Below are 21,608 nucleotides of genomic sequence, written 5' to 3'. Positions count from 1 at the left end.
CAAACGCGCCGATTGAAATAGCTAATTAGTTCCATATATGTTCTTTCTCCAGTGCACTTATGCAGCGTTTCACGCAACTCCTTGCATTTGCTATGAAAAATCAGAAGCGCACCACCCTGCAGCATGCTGGGAGTTTGAAAAAGCCATGGACCCAAAAAAATGTACCAAAAGTGAGAAAACGCCTCTAATGCATTTCAGGGTTATGATTTGACTGACAGCTGACATCTGAACATATTGGCGCACATGTACATTTCTTCCACTGGTCTAAGTGTGCGCCTTCATTTCTGCGACAAATATCTAATAGATTTTAATCCATCTGTTAACCCCTTCATGTGGCTACCTACGCGGGTATCAGGCTCGTCAATCTATATTTTACCTGCAGATACGAGGCGGTTTTTAGGGAAAAACACCTTTCATTGCTTCTGTGAATTTCCGATCCTCTGGCTAGTTTCGTGCGCGGTAGAGGATCGGAAGTGTTTCCCACTGATTTCAATGGGAAACCTCTCCTTGCACTCACATTCACATCGCAGGGCATGCGGGAGCCATGCAATGTATTTAAGGTCCCATTAAAATCAATGGGCGATGCCTTCCGAGGAACGTGAAAAAAAAAAGAAATCTGGCATAAAAAAATTAACAAATACGCCTCCATGTTTTTTTGCAAAAATACATAAAAAACCCTATGCAACATTTTTACAAAAAAAAACCTGTGACATGGTTTTTGATAACACAGGTTTTTCTTTGGCACACTAAGAACATGCTACAATGTTAAAAAAACAAACCCTGGCATGGATCCAAAAAACATGAGAAATAAAACCAAAGTTTGCAGCACAAGTCCCTATTGCTTTACGGCTAACATATGGGCACTACAATCTCCAAACTAAATAATAACCCCCTCCCCCCGTGTGCCGCCTGCCAGACTGTCACTTGTTACAGCTGACGGGGTGACGCCTTCCCTAGCTGGCTCAGGTAACAGGCTCTACCTGTCTGGCAACTAATGGCCACAAACACAGCTGTTCACTGCGCATGCGCAGGAATGTGTATGTGTAGCTGAGCACCAGCCCGCAGATTCGCCAATTGCAGAAATTATCGAGCAGAGTTACAAACGTGTTGTATTGTTTTTCATTTTTGTACGCAGCAAATCTGCGCTTATTGACACGTTATTCTCTGTCTGCATTTGGATGTATTATTTTCCGTCGCACAATTTTGTAAGGAATGTGCTGCGTAGAAACGTCAGTCTCCTTGTGTGTGACGTGGAACAGGGAGCTGCGCTTCCGGGAGGATCCAGAGCCCAGCAGCATCCGCAGTAGTGAGGTGGTCCGCCGCGGCGCCTGCAACATGGGTGAGTGCTGTGCGGCCTAGACATGGCAACCTGCTTACCACTAACAATGGCCATTTAAAGGGCCACCGTGTGCTACAGCCACAGGACTCTGGGACCTACCTCCTAGGTGCCGGTGGGTGGCCATGGCCTTACCTTCAGGCACTGGAGCCCTGCCATAACATAGAGGAAGACATCATAGACAGGAAGTGCTGTATATATATAATCTATCTATCTGACTTTTCGGACCGCTGTGTGTGCACTCGCTCATAGACTTCTATAGGAGAGTGCCTGTACAGCGGTCTGAAAAAGGTTTTCAAATTGCGCACGATCCCAAATGGGGAACACCGTAGTAGCGGGTGAGTGTAAAATATCCATCACCTCCCAAAACAACACTAACTTATTACGGTGCTGCTCCGAGGTGGCAGTATGCATGCCTAGCGGTAGTCATGTGACTATTGCTGCCAATCAGAGGCCACAGTGTCATCGTACCAAGCTTCTAGCATCATGGTACCACGGATGTGAGTACTGATGCCAGGAGTATGGGAGGATGATGCTCTGGCTTCTGATTGGTTGCAGCAATCACGTGACTACTGCTGGGCATGCATACTGAGAGACAGTTGTTTTCGAGGGGCTGAAGACAGGCTAGTACTGGAGGGCGTGTGTGTTTTTTTTTTTTTTTCCTTTAAATTTAATGACATGCCCAGCTGTTATTTTTTTTCTTTTCTAAGACCCCCTGCACACGGGCGGAAATTTTGCAGCAGGATTTCCTGCAAAGGATTGCATTACAATACGCAATCCTATGCAGGCGGCTGCCATTTGTCCGTGTGAAATCACACACGGAAAACAAATCACGGCATGCTCCATTTCTGTGTGGGTCTCGCAGAGGCCCGCACAGAAATGTCACTCCCGAGCCGCCGGCTCCGCTCTGCACATGCGCTGGCCGGCCGGCACATCAAAGAGCCGGAGCCGCGGTAGAGGTGAGTGCCGCACTGGTCCCTGCAGGGGGTCGGGTCCCACTGCGAGAATTCTAGCAGCAGGATCCGACCCGGACGTCTGCAGGCGGCCTTATAGTGGAAAAATCCCTTTAAGGAGGCATTCCTGTTTTGTAATGTTATGACAGATCCCTAGAATTTCGTATAACGTTATTATTGGGGACGATATGACCTCCGGGGCTCCTGGAAAATGCTTAAAAGGATCTTGGTCCCCAAATTATGGCACTAAGATCCTTTTTAGCGGTTTCCCTGAGTAGTGGCACGTTGTGGGTTCAGTGTGATGAAGGACAGTAGGCCAAGCACAGTCATAAAGTAACTGCTCACTGCTTGATCACCGGCTCTAGTAACTATGGGTTACTTTTACATGGCCGACAGTCAGGTAAAGGACTGCAGGAGCGCTGATGTCACCACTAAGGTCGTTGGCGATCATGCGGAGTGTTTACACCGACAGTGTTCATGCTGGATCATGGGCTTCTTGCTCAGTGCTTTGCCTTCTACGTTGAGCGGGGAGAGCTTACACTGAATCACAAGCCCGCAATCCAGCAATGGTTTTTATGCTGGCTGTAAGTCAGTGATAACCTGTGAATGAAGAGTGAGCGCTTGCTGCGCACCTACACGTCACGATTATCGCGCAGATTCTTCGTTTGAAGGAATTTTGAGCGATAATCGTCCGGGGTCAGTGTGCCATAACAAGTTACAATCTGAAGCACACAATGTTATCTGACCTCTATGTGATAGCATTGTTCCTGTATGTACAGTGTGGCAGGATGGAGAGGCCCCTGCTAATGAGTTCCAAAAGACAGAACAAAGCGCCAATTATGCCACGTTTACACGCAATGATTTTAACCCCTCAGTGATGGAGCTTTTTTCCATTTTTGTTTTTTCCTTCTCCATTTTAAAAAATCCTTTATTTATACATTGACGTCACTGTATGAGGGCTTGTTTTTTGCGGGACGAGTTGTAGTTTCAATGGCACTATTTATTGTACCATATAATGTACTGAAAAACTTTTAAAAAATTCTAAGTGGAGAGAAATGGAAAAAAACAACATTCCACCATCTTTCGTTGCGTCCTGGTTCTACAGCGCACAACCTGCAACAACAATGACCCGATTACTTTACTCTATGGGTCAGTACGATTACTACGATACCAAATTTTATATATATATATATATATATATATATAAAATTTTTTTTTTTTTTTTTTTGCTGTAGTACTTGTATATTTTTTTTAAGATATTTAATTTTTTAACATTTTTTGTGCACAATAACTTTTTTTTTTTCCCATCGACATAGGTATGTGAGGGCTCATTTTGTGCAGTATGTCCTCTCATTTCCGTTGGTACCATTTTAGCAAACAATTGACTTTTTGATCATTTTTTAATACATTTTTTTCTTGGCTATAGGGTGACCAAAAAAGTGCATTTCTGGCGTTCTTTTTTTTTTTTTCATAACATATTCATCGCGCAGGTAAAATAATGCATTAATTTGATAGATCGGACTTTTACGGACGCAGCAATACCAAACACGTATTTTTGGTTTAATAATTTCATTTTTTATTGCAAATGGTTTTTTTTTTTTAACTTTTATTACTTTATATATTTTTGTTCTTATTTTTATACTTTCTTTTAGTCCCCAAGGGGGCCCACAACCAGCGATGCGTTGATCGCTCCTGCAGTATGACGTAATTTACGTCATACTGCTTTTTGACAGGCAGTCTATCAAGCCACCCCGTACGGCCGATCACGGCTATTGCCCGCAGGTGTCAGCTGTAATAAACAGCTGACGCAAGCACTGTATGGAGGGAGATAGCATGTCCTCCAATGGCAGGACGTAAAAACACTATTGGGCCATCACTAAGGGGTTAATAAATGACTGAAGAATAGAGATGAGCGAGCATACTCGCTAAGGCACATTACTCGAGCGAGTAGTGCCTTATGCAAGTACCTGCCCGCTCGTCTCTAAAGATTCGGCTGCTGGCGCGGGTGACAGGTGAGTTGCGGGCGTGAGCAGGGGGAAGCGGAGGGGAGAGAGGGATCTCCCCTCCGTTCCTCCCCGCTCTCCCCCGCCGGCCCCCGAATCTTTAGAGACGAGCGGGGAGATACTTGGCTAAGGCACTACTCGCTCGAGTAATGTGCCTTAGCGAGTATACTCACTCATCTCTACTGAAGAAATTACACGCATTTACAAGTAAAGATATTCGTCTGAATTCCTCACCATTACTCTCATTAGCTAAGGAAACCGTGTATATGTTGTTTGCTCTGGTGGGCATGTGTTTATGATGAGGTTTATAATTAGTGTGAAGAAAAGCCATTGTCTTCTGCCCATGAGTAAACAAGTACTCATTGTGTTTAGCACATAAAACAACCCCTCACAACCCCTCCCACCCCCTATCAAGTCCTTTAGTCTTTCAAAGGACTGAACAAATGTCATTTAAACCAAGCGCTAAGCAAATAACAATTTTTTTTTGCAGGCTGAAACTCAGCAATAAACGACAAATGAACGAATAGTGCACGATGGCTTCGCATTTACACGTAACGATTATTGCGCAAATTCGTTCATTTGAATGAATTTTAAATGATAATCGTTGTGTGTAAATGGGCCTTAACTCTGCCGGATGCTATTTGCTGATTCTCACAGATGTATCTGATAAGGTAGAAGCCAGACAGCTGACAGAATTGTGTTAGGCTGCCTGCGGATCACGCTCTGTAAAGTTTTCCATAACGTTGCTATAGAAAGCGCAGCACCAGTGCCTACAAGCAGAGAATCATAGCGGGATTTAAATCGCGACAAGCTGCGATTGCCGCGATTCTCTGAGGTGAGCTTATCAGCGCTCCTCCTCCGCGGCGGAATATTGCTAGTGATATTCTGCCTCGGCCCTGGACAGGGGGCCTTAACCTCCTAATAATCGGGCCAATTAGGGCATTATTGACCAACTAAATGTTTTTACTTGTTTTTGCTTTTCTGCATTTCAGTAGGCTTACAGTACCTTTTTTTTTCTTTTTTGTTCTACTTTTTCATGCCTGGTGTAGATTAGATTTTCGGCACGTTGTATTCCAGAAGGATAAAAAAAGAAATGCCTGCCTTGATAAATCGGGGTCTTATGCCCCTTTTACACGGGCCGGGAATCTCAGGTTTCTTGTTCGCGCTCGAACGGAGTGTTTAGACTGCACTAGTCTTGTTGTGAGGCTTAGGCTTGTTTCACACGGGTGAGGGTGATATATCAAACCGTGAATCACAGCCCAATAACACCCTTATCATCCATGTGAAAGCCCCAGTGATGCGAAAACAGCCTCGCGTCAATGCGGGAATGAAGGGAATCCCCGCCGCGGCTGTCACAGAGGATCGTGGCATTCTCCTATTGCTTTCAATGCGGCAAGCGCTGCTACAATGGGTGTTATCACAGGAAGATAGAACATGCAGCAATATGTTTTCTGCATAGCATCGCCGTGCTATGCAGGAAACCATTGCTCATGTGTTTGAGCCCATTCAAAAGAATGGGGTTCATATTTGTTTCTCTCGGAACGCACAAATCTTGCGCCATTTTCTCAACCGTGTGACCTTAAGGCTGATTCACACGAGTGTATATCGGCCGGCCAAAAAAACAGCTGGCCGATATACGCTATTGTGTGATGCATGGGGAGGCGTATACGCCGTCGGGCGGGGGGCGACAGCTTAGCTGTCTTCCCCTTCTCTCCCCCTCGCAAGCGCTCTGCAAGGGGAAGAGGTGGGGCGGGCAGCTAGTGTGCTGAGCTCCTGCCCCTTGCCGCTGTTTGCAATGGGAGGGGCGGGGCTTAGCTGCCCCTCCCATTGCAAGCAGGGGCGGAGAGAGGAATAGAAGGGGGACGGAGTTTAGCGGTCACGCTGCTAAACTCTCTCCCACCTCCCTTCTCCTGCAGGTCTCATTGCTTCCCATAGGAGTCAATGCAGCTGCTGCCGCCGCCGATGCGAGGGCGCCCAGACGGGCGCTTTTATGCTGCGAAGATACACCCCCTGTGCACTGATGCATTGTAAACCAATGCATCAGAGGGGCAGCGTATATATCAGACGGAGCGTGAAAACCCAGCCGATATACACCCGTGTGAATAAGCCCTTATTGTTCAAACCGCATTATAAGTGCCTAAGCCGGTGCTGGTTTTTATGCATTGGTGTGCCATAAAAGCAAACTTAATGTACACACATCACTGCGGTCCTTTCCAGATCCCCATGGTTGACTATACAGGCGTCCCTCAGCCCCTGATTGGGTGTATACTTTGACTGCGAAGATCAAAGCATTCGCTTTTTTTGTCTCCCATCCCTCGTGTTTGAGCAGGAGTGCTCATCGAAATGCTGCCACTGATCTGAAGTGGCAGCACGAGAAGTCATCACTGTAGATTGAGGACCTGCAGTTTCCGCCACCAAAAGTGGGCAGTTGTTAGGCTATGGAAAGCTTTGTGCATGAAAAATCAATACACGTATCTTACTCTGTTTATTGCATTGTACTTTTCTTTTCATGCATTTAGAAAGCCTCATACTTGTTTTGCAGGCTCTCCTACATTCACAACTGATCAGCTAATGAACATGTATAAGCTTAATTCATCATCTCTTCTTTTTCAGAGGCTGTGTAGCATAACCACTCCCATTCAATACCACACAGCTGTATCATCCTCTGAGTAGCTAGCTACTTGTGGTGTTGGTAATTTATGCACACTAGCTGGGCTTCTTGTATAATATGACAGTAGATATTGGTGTATGTAGAACTGTTCTGTACTACCTGCTAAGCAGCAATTTCACATTTACAGTATATGCGCCAGTTGGTTATCTATATCTGAATAAATTTTGGCGATTGAAAGCTGCTTAATTGACTTTAATGATCTTCATTTATATAGTGCGCACATGTTATGCAGTACTTTATATTATGGGTTGTCACCGCTGGGGCTAACAATCTATATTCATCTATTAGTGTCTTTGGAGTGTGAAAGGAAACCCTTATAAACTCCATGTAGATCTTGTTCTTGGTCAGGGTTGAATCTAGGACCCCAGTGTTGCAAGCCAGCAGTGCTAACCACTGAGCCACCGTGAAGGATATAGCTCATTCCTACAGTATATGAAACTGTGTGTGCACAATATAGCATTGACTCCTAACAACCGTTCTTGTCTCTCCTTTAGGGGGTTTCTTTTCCAGCATCTTCTCCAGCTTGTTTGGAACCAGGGAGATGAGGATTTTAATTCTGGGTCTAGATGGAGCTGGAAAGACCACCATACTTTACCGTTTACAAGTGGGAGAAGTTGTTACCACCATTCCAAGTAGGTACCATCATGCTGATACGCCTGTTTGAATTAAGTTGTATATGAACATTGGAGTGATAAAATTTTATGGAATATTTCCATAATTTTATTGTTTACTCATCAGTAGTGACTGTGGCACACTTGCCCACTTCATGTGTATTTACCAGTCATTTCACAGTCCTTTTACCCAAGACGAGTTGTCTGGCAAACTATGCCCAACAGAACGTCTGGGTGATGCTCACTCCTGTGCTGTTACACAGGAGCGAGTATCGTTGGCATCCCTCACAGCGCTGCCGGCATGGTGGTGGGGTGGCCGGGGTGCATTCTCCACCCGCCCGCCTCGACTCATAGTAAGTCGTTCAAAAGCGAACTGCTGTGTACACTGAATGGCTTGTCGTTCCATCTTCTGCCTGCATGTACATGAGATGATTATCGTTCAAGTTCATGCAGGATCTCGGGAATCTGAACGATGATCATCCCGTGCAAAAGGGCCATAACTGCTCTGAGCTGCCATAAATTGTGGAAGGGATGTTCTGCAGGGTGACAGTGTTGTGTGTGGCAGTCATGCTGGCATTGGGACACACTTACATATGTAGACTAGCATGTCTGCTGCTTTGTCATACAACATGTCTGGATTTTGAGCTAGTGCTTTGTTACTGCAAAATGTAAATGTGACCCTGCGGCTTACAGTTAGTGACGTTATATTGTCTTCTCCAGCTATTGGCTTTAACGTTGAGACAGTAACTTACAAGAATCTGAAATTTCAAGTATGGGACCTCGGAGGACAAACCAGTATCAGGTAATACCAATTGTTTTGGGTTTATTTGCAAGGCATTATTTATAGGTTGTCAGTATTCTAACTTATCAAGTACTTTTTTATTGCCTATTTTAACTCGAGTGACATGTGGCATATATACAGGGGATAGTATGGAACAGGCTCCACACACATCAGGTGCCAGCTATGGGCATATAACTTTTTAGGGTATCCCAAAGAGCGCTGGGTGGGGTAGGGAGGTAATGGGCGATAGTGTCATATTTACTGAATCCAGTTTACTCAACTTATTTTCTACGCTTCATGAAGGGGTTAAGCTGGGGGATTTTAGGTCTAAGAGGTCAAATTTAATTGCACTTCTGGATCTTTACACATTGTGAAGCACTTAAACGACATATATACACACGTAACATATTTTTCAGACATTACACTTTTCAACTTAATTTCAAAGGTTGCTTGTTGCCTCTTCTGGGTCCCCCCCATGTGTATCTTGTTAAGCGCTAAGTACATAGCAAAATGGTTTCTCTAGCCTCAATGTTTCATGTGCCTTTTCTTCTATTACAGGCCATATTGGCGCTGCTACTATTCCAATACAGATGCTGTAATTTATGTAGTAGACAGCTGCGACAGGGACAGGATTGGGATTTCCAAATCTGAACTGGTGGCGATGTTAGAGGTAACGCTATAACAACTATACACGGCCAGTTCACACTCACACACACGCGTTAACAAGCATTTGAAAATGGCACATTGGTTTAGTTTTAGATTGGCCTTGATTTAAGACTAGTGCTACAGTTATTTTGGACAAGCAACCTCATTGAAGTTAATGAGGTTACAGTAAGTAACCATGGCCTGCAGATTGAAAAAAAAACAAAACAAAGGTTTGTTTGCCATCTGTAGGTTAAGTCTCACCATGACCCTATTGACTTCAATGAAGGTAACAGGACTACACAGCAATCTTTGGTTGCGTGCCCCAAGCCACTGTGTAGCATTTGTTGCTGCGCATTATATATACATATAGCCAAAAACTGAATTGTTCCTTTGTGCAGTCCCCTTATAGTCACTAATGTGCTGCGAAATGTGAAGCCTCACTTGCAAGTAGGAACATGTGTACTCGAAAAGCAAATCAAACTTACAATTACCCTTTTCTTTTAGGAAGAGGAGCTGAAAAAGGCCATTCTAGTGGTTTTCGCAAATAAACAAGACATGGAACAGGCAATGACTCCTACAGAGGTAGCAAATTCATTAGGTTTACCGGCTTTGAAGGATCGAAAATGGCAGATATTCAAGACCTCGGCTACAAAAGGCACTGGCCTTGATGAAGCTATGGAATGGTAAGCAAACGGGTGTAATCAGTGTTTATAGAGAATCCTATATTTTTTCTGATGCTTATATAGCGCCATCATATTGACCCCTTAAGGGCACTGCCTAGTTTGATACTCCAATGTGACTTTTTTTCCCCTTAGAATTTTCAACTTTTCAAAACCCGTAAATTATTTTTCTGTTGATAGTCCTAGCAGGGCTTGTTTGTTACATGGGTACCTGTAGGTGTGGAGACACAGCAAATTTTTTTTTCCTGGCACTCATTGAAACCAAAGATGACAACTTCTTTTTTTGGATGTAGCAAGGACAAATGTTTTTTTTTTAAAATCTTTTCTTTGGCAAAAAAACATCAGCGTGTAAAAGGTCCAACCAACAGTATGGTGGCTGTAGGGGATTGTTCAGATAACACTGCATTTTTTTTACTAGGATAGTGGCAGCTATGGCAAAATATGAGGCCACTTTTAGGCCTCCAGTTTCCATGGCAACCCATCAGCCCTTAAGTGTGATTGATCTCTGCTGTTAATCCCTTACATGCAGCAGAGTTTGTTGCGTTTGGAGTGGGAACCTAGCTGTCGGTGCAGGCTCAGGTGCTGAGTGTCCACTATCTACATGCTGTTCATGTACATCAAATGCAGCTTCTGTTTTATTTACAGCTAAGTCAACCCTGGTTTCTTACGGAGAGGTAGGGAACAGGGTAAGCTTACCTGGGACTTCAATATTGGGGACTTAGCCTTAGGATAGGCAATCCATATCAGCTTGAAGGGGCTGTGGTGGCCAGGCAAGCTCTATACCTTGATAAAGTGCATGGCCTTTCTATAACGCAGCCCCTTTAGACAGCTGATCAATGGGGTACCAAGAGTCATTGTTCTGCTAGTGCTGGTGACTTTATCCTTTACTAATGAGCTCGTTTTCCTTGTCTTGCAGGTTGGTGGAGTCCCTGAAGAGCAGGCAGTAATTTCCTCCTTCATTGTACGAATGGCTGTACATACTACGCACCATCACCCACCTACCTTTGCTCCAACAGTGATTGACATGGGTGTCTGCACCACTAGCACTGTATCATACTGCACTATTCTTTGTGCCTGTTCTGTAGTCTAGTATCACCTTATTTATAACTGTTTTGTAAGAACTACAATTTGGGGGGACTGCACAACTTGGGTTTGAGATCACATATCTTTCTCTCTGTGAAATTTTTTAGATGTAAAAACCTGGTTGATTTAGATGATGGCCAGCTGGAAGAATGGCCCTCGGCTCTGTAAAGACTCAAATGCATCTGTATAAAATAAACATTTATCATGGAGCCTTCATGTTTGTCACACATTCTTTGGCTCCAAGCATCTTTCCACCACAGTATTAGTAGCCGAGTCACATATCTGGTATTATGAAAGTAAGAGCGCAGAGAGCAGTCACCAGATTCATGTCATCCGAACCATGTAACAGTGCAGCCATGTATGTTTATTGCAGAACGAAGCTTGAGGTCAAGGCCATTCTGTCCTCTCCCCACTGGGAGCACCTAGATTAACAAGCCCTTCCCTATACACAAACAGGCCACCATCCCACCAAGTGGATTTTATGTTTTTTTTTTCTGAGGCACTGCAGCATTTCTAAATAAAACACACATGCAGTGTACATGCCTGGTCCCAGTTCACAGGTTGTCATTAAGGACTACTAGTGTCTTGGGCATGGTCTCTTCTAAAAGCTGGTGGATGCTCCCCAGACCACCTCAATTATATTTCATGTACTTTCCTAGTCACCATTTGAAGCTTTTCAAGTATGTCATCATAAGTTGACTGTCACATCACACTTCTCAACTTATTGTTAGTCTTAATCACATGGCGTTAAACATTTATAGGAACTGAACGACTTTCAGCAAAAATCTGTTGGGCATTTGATGTCAATAACACAATGGGGCAGATTTACTAATATTGGCTTGGGTCGTTTTCACACGGCCGAGAAAAATCGCATGAGATTTCTGCATTGCAAAAAAGAATATAAATCCTATTCTTTTGAATGGGGTCGTACACATGAAAGACTTTTTTCCCCCTCATCACAGAAAGAAATCATAGTATGTCCTATCTTTGGGTGTTCCCTGACATGCAAGTGCGATGTGATATTTCCCATAGAAAACAATGGGAAACGCTGCAGCAGAGGATCGCTACTTCCTTGAAGGGATGCAAGGAATTTTTTTCTAACAAAGTCTTGCATTCACAGGGAAATCGCACATAGACAATTGTGATCTCTGGTCGATATTGGACTCGCCCGTGTGAAATTAGTCTAGGCACTTAAAAATGGGCCAAAATTATCAGTACTCATGGTGGATGATGCAAGTGGTGCTTTTTTTTTTCTAATTTTTTTTAGACCCTTTAGCCTATTGACTGGCTTTGGTTTACACCGTTACTTTGGCACACATCACATTTATACCATCTATTTTTTAGTTAAAAACAAACTCCTGAACTCAAAAGAATGGCAACCAATGTCTGGTGATGCATCCCTCAAATACATATGAATATTAAAAATGACACTTGAATTAGGAAGCTTAAATGTGTACATTAAACTGTACATAATCTATTTTTCATAGCATTACAACACATGGAGGCATGTGTAACAATTTAGTTAATAAAAACAGTTCTTCGTTTTAGAAACCAATATCAAATTTTTTTTTTACAAATACACGCCAACACTTTATACATGTCCCCATCGCATTAAGCCACAAAGTTTGCCATATGTCATGCATCATAGCCACTATTATTCCACCATTGCCAAGTCTTTGAGAGCGTGACTGCGTGGCCTCTTGGCTTTATATCCAGGTCGCAAAAACTCTATTTTCCTCTTCTTAGCTTCGATTTTAGCCTTGTGTTTCTTTAGCTTTTTCTTGGCTGCGATATCGGGGTTTGCTACCGCCTAAAAAAAAAAAAAAAATAGTATAAAACAAACAAGTGTCATAATCATGTACATATAAAGTTATAGAGGAATGGATTTAATTCAAAAACCTTTCCCCCCTCTACTACTAGCCCACGGTTATTGCAGATGCTTTACCTCTAGTGCTTTCTGCTTTTTCCTCATAACCCTTTTTATATTGGCTTGTTTCTGTACGCCAGCAAAACACAAGGAGAAATACTCCAACCCGACCAAGTTCTTCAGCAGCTCAATGATTTCTTGTGAGAGGTTTTTCAGTGTAGGGTCTAAAAGAAACAAGAACAAGCCAAAATGGGTAAGAAAACTGTAAATGCCCACATGAAAGAGAACTGATAAATTTGTTAACGTAACTGCAGCCATCACCTAATTATTCAGTTGTGGCTGTCCTAATTCACACAGAACAAGCAGTTTTCCTTAAAAAGGTGGTATTGATGAATCCTGACCATATACTAAAACTTGCTATACAACACATTTAACCAAGTTTATTTACTTTTGGGTATTTTTTATGAACATTACTCCTATGGGGCTAATTCCCACAGACGGATTTCTGGTGTGTTCCCTGGGTCGGAATATCGCAGCTATTAGGTTCTATTGAACCTAATGCCTCAGTCCTCACATGCAGGATTCTGCTGCAGGAAAAAAGTTGGCTGCTTAAGTGCCTAATAACCTTGCCAACGATTATGGCTCTGTGCTGAATGGAGGTAGAGCATACTATAGATGTCTTTGGGCTGCCTACCTCCAGTCAGAGCAAACAGGCAGTCATTTATAGATGAACTATACTGCCTGTTTAAAAAAAACAAGCGGCTATCTGTCCATGTAAATTTTTTTATAGGTGATCTAAAAATGAAGTGACTCAGATTCTGGGTCACCTGGCCTGTCAGACCCAGTGATTACACAGGCCAACAGTCACCCACAATTACGCAGGTGAATATCAGACTACCCATCCATACTAATGCACAGGGTAGTCAGAGAAGCAGTGTGCCCATCTGTTTGTCCAGGACCAGAGGGTCGCTTTAAACAATTATCTGCCTGTGCAAACAGCTGGCATTTGAAAGCAAACTAATTGTTTGCTCGTTCCAATGATTAACTGCTCTATGTTAAAGGACCCTAACATGATACCATTCATCAATGAGGAACATGCAAAAATGCACTCCGTTATAGACTACAAAGACATACTCTGCAACTGGAAGAAAGAAAACAAAGAATACTTGTTAAGCCCATATAGCACACCGGTAAAGGAGGATTACAACCTGAGTAAACAGTGAATGGACATACTGCTGGGTCTCACCTTGGACTGCATATGTGCTGTTGAGTTCTCTGAAAAGTGGGGCAATGATAGTTGGCAGGAACGGCTTCACTTTGTCTTTGTCAAGATCTACAGCTACTGCTCCCAGAAATTTAAATATACATATTCTCTATAGCAGAAACACAAAAAGAAAGAAAAATCAAAAAGGCTTCCATTTTTTAATGTATAATTCAACATGCTCACTCTTTTTGTTCTCCTATTAGATAAACTGCCAACAGAGATGTCTGGCAGAATCCTCCTCCCCCCAATCCTAAGAACACATGCACACTCGATCAAGCTGAGTCCATGTATGTCTATGGGCAGGTTGGTAGGAATAGCATTCGGCTAATAGCTATGGAAGTTTCCTCCAGTACTGGCTATAGACAGCTTTAATTGTATCATTTAACTCTATGGCTGTACAGGAGATTTGGAGCACTATGAAGATATTATGAAGATAATTATCAGTATAAATGGCAGCCCAAACACCCATTTATGGCCATTAAGCAAAACTCACTTTTAATGGATTTTTTGGTGTGTTTGCTGCTTCTCTGTTGGCCAGCAGTAGCAGCTTCTTCATAAGCCACATCAAGGTGCAGGCAGCTCCCTCTTCTCCGGTCTCTTTTTCGGTGCCCTCCTCATGCTCCAAGGCTGCTTCTTCCTCAGCCTGATCATTGTTTTGCTCTTCAGTGTTACTTGTGGCGTTTTCCACTTCAGGATGGAGGAGATAGATCACTTTTGCCACAAATAGCAAATTCTTTATAACCTTAAAATAAGAAGCACCATAAGAATTCAGGTTCTACCCTAAATGTCCTTTAACCCCTTCTATTCACTAAGTGTATATAGTACATGGTAAATATATGATTCAAAACTTTTGGAATGGCTACTCAAGTCAAAAGTCTGCTTTTTTTTTTAGCTTGAGGCATGGATACTCCATGGTGGAGCTTGTGTATGTGTTGGCTAGCAGACGTTGTGTGTATCTTTATTCACACAAGGAGCACTTTTGATTAATGCTTAGAATCTCTCAAGTAGTAATCATCCATGTTTTATACATACTTGTTCCCCAAGCGACTGGTCAAGAAATTTGGACTGCAACTGATGGCAGAAGGCAAGAGCAAGATCTTTCATCTGTGAAAAGATATAAAACAGCGACTTCAGAATATAGGCATGCTACTTCAGAAACGTAGGGAATGTTTGCACACTAGATCATTTCTGTTCCAACCTATTTTTTTCTTCTATCCATTATTGAGGTCATTAGCAAGGTTTTCTTTTCTTCCAATTTTAATTTTTTTCAATTACCCTTTTAAAAAATCGTAACTCCTTTATTTATCCATTGACGTCGCTGTAGGAGGGCTTGTTTTTTGTGGGACGAGTTGCATTTTTCAATGCTTCTATTTAATGTACCGTATAACGTACTAAAAATTTTTTAAAAAAATTCTAAGGAGTAAAAATGGAAAAAAAAAACTAAAACATTCCGCCGTCTTTCGGTGCGTCTTGTTTCTAAGGCGCACAAACTGCAACAAAAATGACATGACAACTTTATGCTATGGGTCAGTACGATTACTACGATACCAAACATAGTTTTTTTGCTGTACTACCCTTAAGTTTTTTCAAAGACATTTCATTTTTTAAAATATTTTCTGCCGCCATCTTCTGTGCGCAATAACTTTACTCTTCTGTCGTCATAGTTGTGTGTGGGCTCATTTTTTGCGGGATGTCCTGTAGTTGGCGTTGGTACCATTTTTGAATACATATGACTTTTTCATCGCCTTTTTATTGCATTTTTTGTGGGAGACAAGATGTGCGTTTCTGGCGTTTTTTTTCCCCTCTCTTCTCCGGACGACGTTTACCGTGCGAGGTAAATAATGCATTTCTTTGATAGATTGGACTTTTACGGATGCAGCGATACCAAATATGTATTTTTGTGTTATTTAAATTTTATTATAGGTTTTTTGAACTTTTATTATTTTTTTAATATTTAGTAAGACTTTATTGTTATGATTTTTACATGTTTTGTAGTCCCCACAGGGCACAACAACTTGCTATGCTTTGATCGCTCCTGCAGTATGATGTAATGCCACAGCATTACATCATACTGCAATCGGGCGGGCAGTCTATCAAGCCATCCCACCGGGATGGCTTGATAGGCATTCTGCCAAGAAGGCCCCAGCTGCCATGACACATGCATGGCTCCCTGCGATCTCATCATGGGGGGGACCGTAAGGGACCCCCCCCCCCCGATTATCATTCGGGGGATTTAAGCTAAAAGCATGTTGTCAGAATTGACAGCGGCATTTAAAGGGTTAAAGGTGCCAAGCAGCTGCACGGCTGATTGCAGCTATTGCTGGCGGGTTTCAGCTGTAGTAAACAGCTGCCGCCTGCGCTATATGAAGAGAGGTTACCCTGCGATTTCTCTTCATACATACTCAGACCCCACAGGACATAACTATACGTCCTATAGCGGGAAGGGGTAAAGGGTTAAAAGAAAAATGGGTGGAAACATAATTTTTTTAATCAGTTAGGATCAACTAAGAAAACAACAAAAAAAAAACATGGTTTGGTTACCTTGGTTTCTAGCTCCTCACACAAGAACAACTCGGAGGGTTTCTTTTGACTTTGCTTCTTTGCCTTCCTGGCCATCCATTTACTGACCAGTTCTTCTGGTTTTTGAAGGGAAAACAACAGTCCAAAAATCTGGGAAGACGTTAGCCAGACCCAACTATGTGGATACCATAGATGGGACTGAACGTGAGCTGAAATATGAAAGGAACAGGACAATTAGTCTACATTGCGCACCAAGCACACAGATTTAGACAGGCGTTTACATGGAGGAGTAAGGTTTGTCAAAAAAGGAAACATTAAATTCATTGCATTGTTTTTGTAAAAAAGCATAGCTGCAGTAAATCAAGCCTAAGTGACAGAATGGAAGTAAGGGAAGATGGAACAAGACGTAATACATAGAATTAATTACAGCTCAGCAGCAGTTCGTAAGGCATGTTGGAGATGTAAATCAGACAAATTGTGTTTTCAGACAAATTGTGTTTTGTGATGTCAAATGGTTTTTTTTCAGTGTGCAATCATTGCTTTATTTTCTCAGTATGTATGTGGAAAGAAGACCTGGCCTTGATTCTGGGCTTTAATCCTGGCCGGTAGGAAAAATATGGCACAGGATTAAAGCTCTTGCAATGTAGCAGGAGCAGGTCGTGTCTTCTGCTTCTACCTTGTCTCTCACATACCACATAGCGCTCAACCAGCAATATGTAGTAAAGAGAGAGAGCGGAAGTGTTACTTCTGCTATAAGACCCTGCGATCGAGTAACCGCCGGGTGCCCCCTGCAGGGTCTTAGCAGAACAGTTCTGTTAGTGACTACTGTTACTACAGGGGGATATTTTCTCATGTAACTGGGGCTCCTATGCATGCCCCAGTTATAGTGGAAAATTGAAATAAAAAACAAAACAAAACACAATGTGAATGACTCCCAACAAGGAAAATGACCCATTGCCGACGCCAACCTAAATGGTCGCCATATGCGCACTGTAATCCAAAACGATACAAATTCTATATCAAAACATCCCAAACAAAAAGCAACCCATTCCTGTACTGTATTTTAGCGTAAATATACCAATTTTAAAAACTCTAAATTTGAAAAGAAATTTTTTTTTTTACCCCCTAACAAAACCCAAACTAAAAAACAAGAAAAAAACAGGCAGTAAAACCACCACATGGGTAAAATCCCTAAAAAGTGTCTGGTCCCTCTGGTCCAAAACACCCTGGTCCTTAAGGGGCTAAGCAACTTTCCAAACAGTGAATTAAAAATTTGCTAGTGTTTACATCTAAAGTTCATGTGCAGACGTATGTATCTCCATGGTAACAGACCACAACCAAACCCTCTGTAGTCAGATCCTGCAGTCATACTGCCCTTCATTTCTCCCATACTTGCTAATCAAATTGTTAAAATTACTTGCAAAGGGTAGAATGAATTTTGACCAGGGATCCTATCATAGTTTTTTTACAGGAGGCTTTGAATTATATTTTTGTAGAATTATTCCTACAGCAGAGAAGGTTGTCCTTGGTATCAGTCTACAAATCTAGGACAGAGGAGCATCCTACCACATATCTTGTGTGTAATGTTTCTGTATTTTAGTAACTGCATAACATGGCACTCCTTGATCAGCTTGGTAACCAGGGTCAGTAAGCTGAACAGTAATCGGTCCGCTGCCTTTTCTTCTGTCTCCTCCGTTAACTGCAATAAACAAAGAAAATGTGTAAACTGATAAGCAAACTTTTATTCTTTAATTAAAAAAGTGTAGACTCTTGACTATTGAAGGGCTCAGAAAGAGGCTTTTCCATATCTGAATTTATCGTACTGTCAAGATGCCACACAGTCTGATCTATAGATTCCCCTAGCTGACAATAAAATAGTTCAACTTTACATACTTCACCAATGCTGCCTCACCTTGTATGCCTCCACAGAATGGGTCACATTCCCAACTCTGAGGGCCCTAGATGCTAAAGTCCCAAGTTCAAATTTATATGCATGAAGTGATCCAGTCCACATATTCCTCCTCCTACTCCTCATGCAGGCACCAAGCTAGCCAAGCTTGTACGCAAGAAGTAGTAGTAGCAGCAAGTTGACCATCCAATTCTCCACACCTGGTAGGTGAACCCCCGAAAGTGCTGGAAAGTGATCTTTGGCCCATGTCAGGATCTTCACTACTTCTGCCATGACCGTCGAGCTGCGGGTCCCACCGTGGCGATTTATGTACGCAATGGCTAATGCATTGCCGGTATGGACCCGAAGGGGAAGACCCATTACCTAGGGCGCGAAGTGCTGAAGTAACAGAAGAAGGAATTGAAGTTCCAAGATGTTTATCGGAATGGTGAACTCCTGTACTGCAGCCCACCCCCCCAGCCGAGTAGGCTGGCATCCATTGTGAGAACCTGCCAGTACAGAGTTAGAAAGGAGCAGATGAATCTGTGAGGAGTCCAGCCACAGAGCATGTCCAGGAGAAAAGCATGCTGAAGCTGTCAAGGTAGTCAGATCTTCCAATCGATGACTTTGCAGATTTGTTCCATCAGGAGAGAATGGACTACGAAAGAGGCCATGCGTGAAACTGCCCAAATTGGATGGCCTTGAAGGAGGAGACCAGTACTCTCATGCAGTGGCGAATGGTCACCGGAGACTGGGTTTGCAGGGAGCACACTTTCGAGTGAAGGAGATGTACATTCCGCGGCAGAAGCAGGAAATGGGCACGTGTCATGCAGAATGAGACACCCAGATTTCATGGACGAATTGATTGACTTCATGCAGAAGTGTCTGATTTTGCCAAAGCAATTTAACTTTTTCAGGACCAGAACGAGTATGACAGCTCCATACTTTTTGAGTACCACAAACAGGTTTGAATAGAATTCCTTGAAGTGTTCTAAGGCTACCTACACATTGCCAAGCAGAATACCGGGCTGTGAAATTCAGCCCGATATAGGGCTCGTGAATATGCAATGTACCTGTGGAAGTGAAGCATTTTTCTGTCAAAAACGTCTCCCATCACTTTTGTGAGGTTGGGATCCTCCGACACAGCTTTCAGTTGCGGAAGATCGTCAAGTGTTTCCCATTCTTTTCTGTGGAAAACCTCTCCTTGCACTTGTGTGCACATCACATACTATCCAATGTCTTTTTCTGTCCCATTGAAAACAAGGAAAGATAGAGTATGCTGCAACTTTTTCCCACACCACTATATCAGGGTGGGGGGTAATCATGTGTATGACTCGATTCAAAAGAATGGGGTTCATATCCGTGCATCTCACAATGCACCAAAGAAATGACCTTCTGAGACATAAGGGAGCTAGGATTAGGTGGGGGCCACCCTTCATGCAGAAGATTTTGTAGAAGTGGACTTGGAGGATTGTGGTCGGGAAAGCCAGGCAGTCCGTGGTTTAAAAGAGGGGTGTCAATTTTGCTCCTGCAAGGATTTCTTGTTGTCCGAGGACCAAGGGCTGGAACAACAAAAAGAACAAAATAGAGGCAGTCTCTTCTGCACAGATCTTGCAAGGCTGGCTTTGTTCTGTGGAAGATACGAACTCTTTCCACCAGTGGCCTAAGAAATAATCTTGTCCAGTCTGGTTCCAAACAGGCGCAAGTCGACAAAGGGGAGAAGTGTTAATGAACATTTAGAAGTTGCATCTCCGGCCCAGGATTTGAGCCATATGGTTTTGTGAGAGGTTACAGAAGCTGCTTGGGCACAAGCCAATAGTCTGGTCAGATCTAGTGAGCCTTCACAGATAGGACAGGCAGGGAATTTTATCTATTGGGCAAGGTCAGTTAATTCTTTCAGAGAAGAGCCAGAAAGAATGCCTTGATGTAGTTGCTCAGCCAATTCAGTAGTGGCTCTACTGACCCAGGTAGAGGCAAAAAACAGACCAAAGTGCCGAACCCAATGCTTCAAAAGAAGCTTTGGCAAGGGATTCCAACTTTTTGCCCTGTACATCCTTAAAAGGACGAAGCATCAGCCATGGGCAAGATGGTATGTTTTGACAAAGGGGACACTGGGGATCCACTACTGGTGCAGACAACCACCTCTTCACCAAATCCTCTGAAAAGGGATACATGCCTTTCAAACACTTTGGTTTAGTAAAGTGTGTCGGGAAGGATCCATTCCCTGGCTAAAAGGTCTTCGGACTCCGTATGGAAGGAAAGACTTTAGGGGAACGTTTCGGGCGCCTAAAAGATATCACTTCTGCGGATGCAATCATGGTCTCTTCCACCACCAGGCTATCAACCAGTGGGAGAACTTAGAAGCTTGCTTCTCATCCAGGTGAGTGTTCAAATGAGACTTTCATCTCTGGAAGAGAGCTCCAAATGCGTCTCCGCAGGTAGTGGAGGAGATACATATACTAGGGAAATGGAAGAATGTCTTGAGAAAGGAGGCCTAGCCAGTTTCTGAAATCTACCATGTGGAGGGTCAAGCGTGTGGGGGGGAAAAAAAAAAAAAAAAAAAAAATCGAAGTCCTTGTCTGGTGCACTACTGGTCCCAGCACACCACAGCAGGAAAGTAAAATGCAGAGAGGAGTAAAGTACAGGACCTGAGGGCGGTTTCTGTGAAGAGAGGTGCCAGGAAGGGGGTTGGGCGAGGAAAATCTAAGAACAGAAAGCCGGCCCCAGTCCACAGTAACCCCCCCGATTGGAAGCCCTCCCATGTGCATCCGTAAGTGCCGGAAAAAAAAAAAAAAAACACACCTTGCACTGCATTCCTGAAGCACAAGATACCTCCCAGGCCAAAGTAGCCCCTCCATTTCCAACAACCCCCCCCCCCCCCCCAAAAAAAAAACAAACACAAAAAAAACATGCTAGTGCCCCCGCCCCCCCTTCTCCCTCCCTCCCTCTGAGCAGGAATATGAGGTGTTGCAAATGGAGAAGAAAGGGTCACAGGAGGGAAGAAGGGTGACAGAATCCAGGTGCACACCTTAAAAGATATGATGATCTGGTCTAAACGGTCAAGGTGGTAGTGATGAACAGAAGGAGAGAGGAAAAAAGTAGATACTTACCCCAGTAGACAAATACTTACCTATCTGCCCAGAGGGATATAGCTCTAGGTGTTCAGCAGTATGCACACCAATGCTCTCCTGCCTTTAAAAAAGAAGGGAGTGCTCCAATGTGGGGGCCATTATGGCTGGCGGGTCAGGGCCAAAATTAAGGTGGACTGTGCCTTTTCATCTTCTGAGGTCCGGGCCAGTAACAGAG

The 21,608-nt window shown here is 43.3% G+C and overlaps 2 protein-coding genes across 2 annotated transcripts in view; one reads left to right on the top strand and one right to left on the bottom strand.

Moving 5' to 3' along the window:
• The first annotated feature begins 1,197 nt into the window (after positions 1-1,197).
• Positions 1,198-10,977, top strand: ARL1 (ADP ribosylation factor like GTPase 1). Its single transcript, XM_066591399.1, has 6 exons — positions 1,198-1,339; positions 7,458-7,595; positions 8,295-8,376; positions 8,914-9,025; positions 9,505-9,683; positions 10,597-10,977. Exons 1-6 carry the CDS (start codon positions 1,213-1,215, stop codon positions 10,625-10,627), a joined length of 669 nt encoding a protein of 222 aa, XP_066447496.1. The 5' UTR covers positions 1,198-1,212; the 3' UTR covers positions 10,628-10,977.
• Positions 10,978-12,104: 1,127 nt separating this feature from the next.
• The window catches only part of UTP20 (UTP20 small subunit processome component), a 119,724-nt gene continuing 110,220 nt past the window's right edge, over positions 12,105-21,608 (bottom strand). Inside the window, exons 56-62 of the mRNA XM_066591398.1 lie at positions 17,981-18,113; positions 16,436-16,623; positions 14,927-14,998; positions 14,388-14,636; positions 13,877-14,003; positions 12,709-12,854; positions 12,105-12,573 (exon numbers count right to left, since the gene is read on the bottom strand). Coding sequence (XP_066447495.1) covers positions 12,418-12,573; positions 12,709-12,854; positions 13,877-14,003; positions 14,388-14,636; positions 14,927-14,998; positions 16,436-16,623; positions 17,981-18,113 — 1,071 coding nt within the window. The 3' untranslated portion in view covers positions 12,105-12,417. The remainder of the gene's footprint in view (positions 12,574-12,708; positions 12,855-13,876; positions 14,004-14,387; positions 14,637-14,926; positions 14,999-16,435; positions 16,624-17,980; positions 18,114-21,608) is intronic.

Source organism: Eleutherodactylus coqui, chromosome 2, assembly GCF_035609145.1.
Source record: "Eleutherodactylus coqui strain aEleCoq1 chromosome 2, aEleCoq1.hap1, whole genome shotgun sequence".
Lineage (NCBI taxonomy): Eukaryota > Metazoa > Chordata > Amphibia > Anura > Eleutherodactylidae > Eleutherodactylus > Eleutherodactylus coqui.
Note: the sequence above shows the minus strand (reverse complement) of the source record. Positions and strands in the feature narration are given on the sequence as shown.

Bases quoted from the DNA above. Each gene is read 5' to 3' on its own strand.
- ARL1 (XM_066591399.1), top strand. From the start codon at position 1,213: ATGTGCTGCGTAGAAACGTCAGTCTCCTTGTGTGTGACGTGGAACAGG. The intron at 1,340-7,457 runs GTGAGTGCTGTG...TCTCTCCTTTAG, and splicing joins CCGCGGCGCCTGCAACATGG to GGGGTTTCTTTTCCAGCATC. The intron at 7,596-8,294 runs GTAGGTACCATC...TGTCTTCTCCAG, and splicing joins AGTTGTTACCACCATTCCAA to CTATTGGCTTTAACGTTGAG.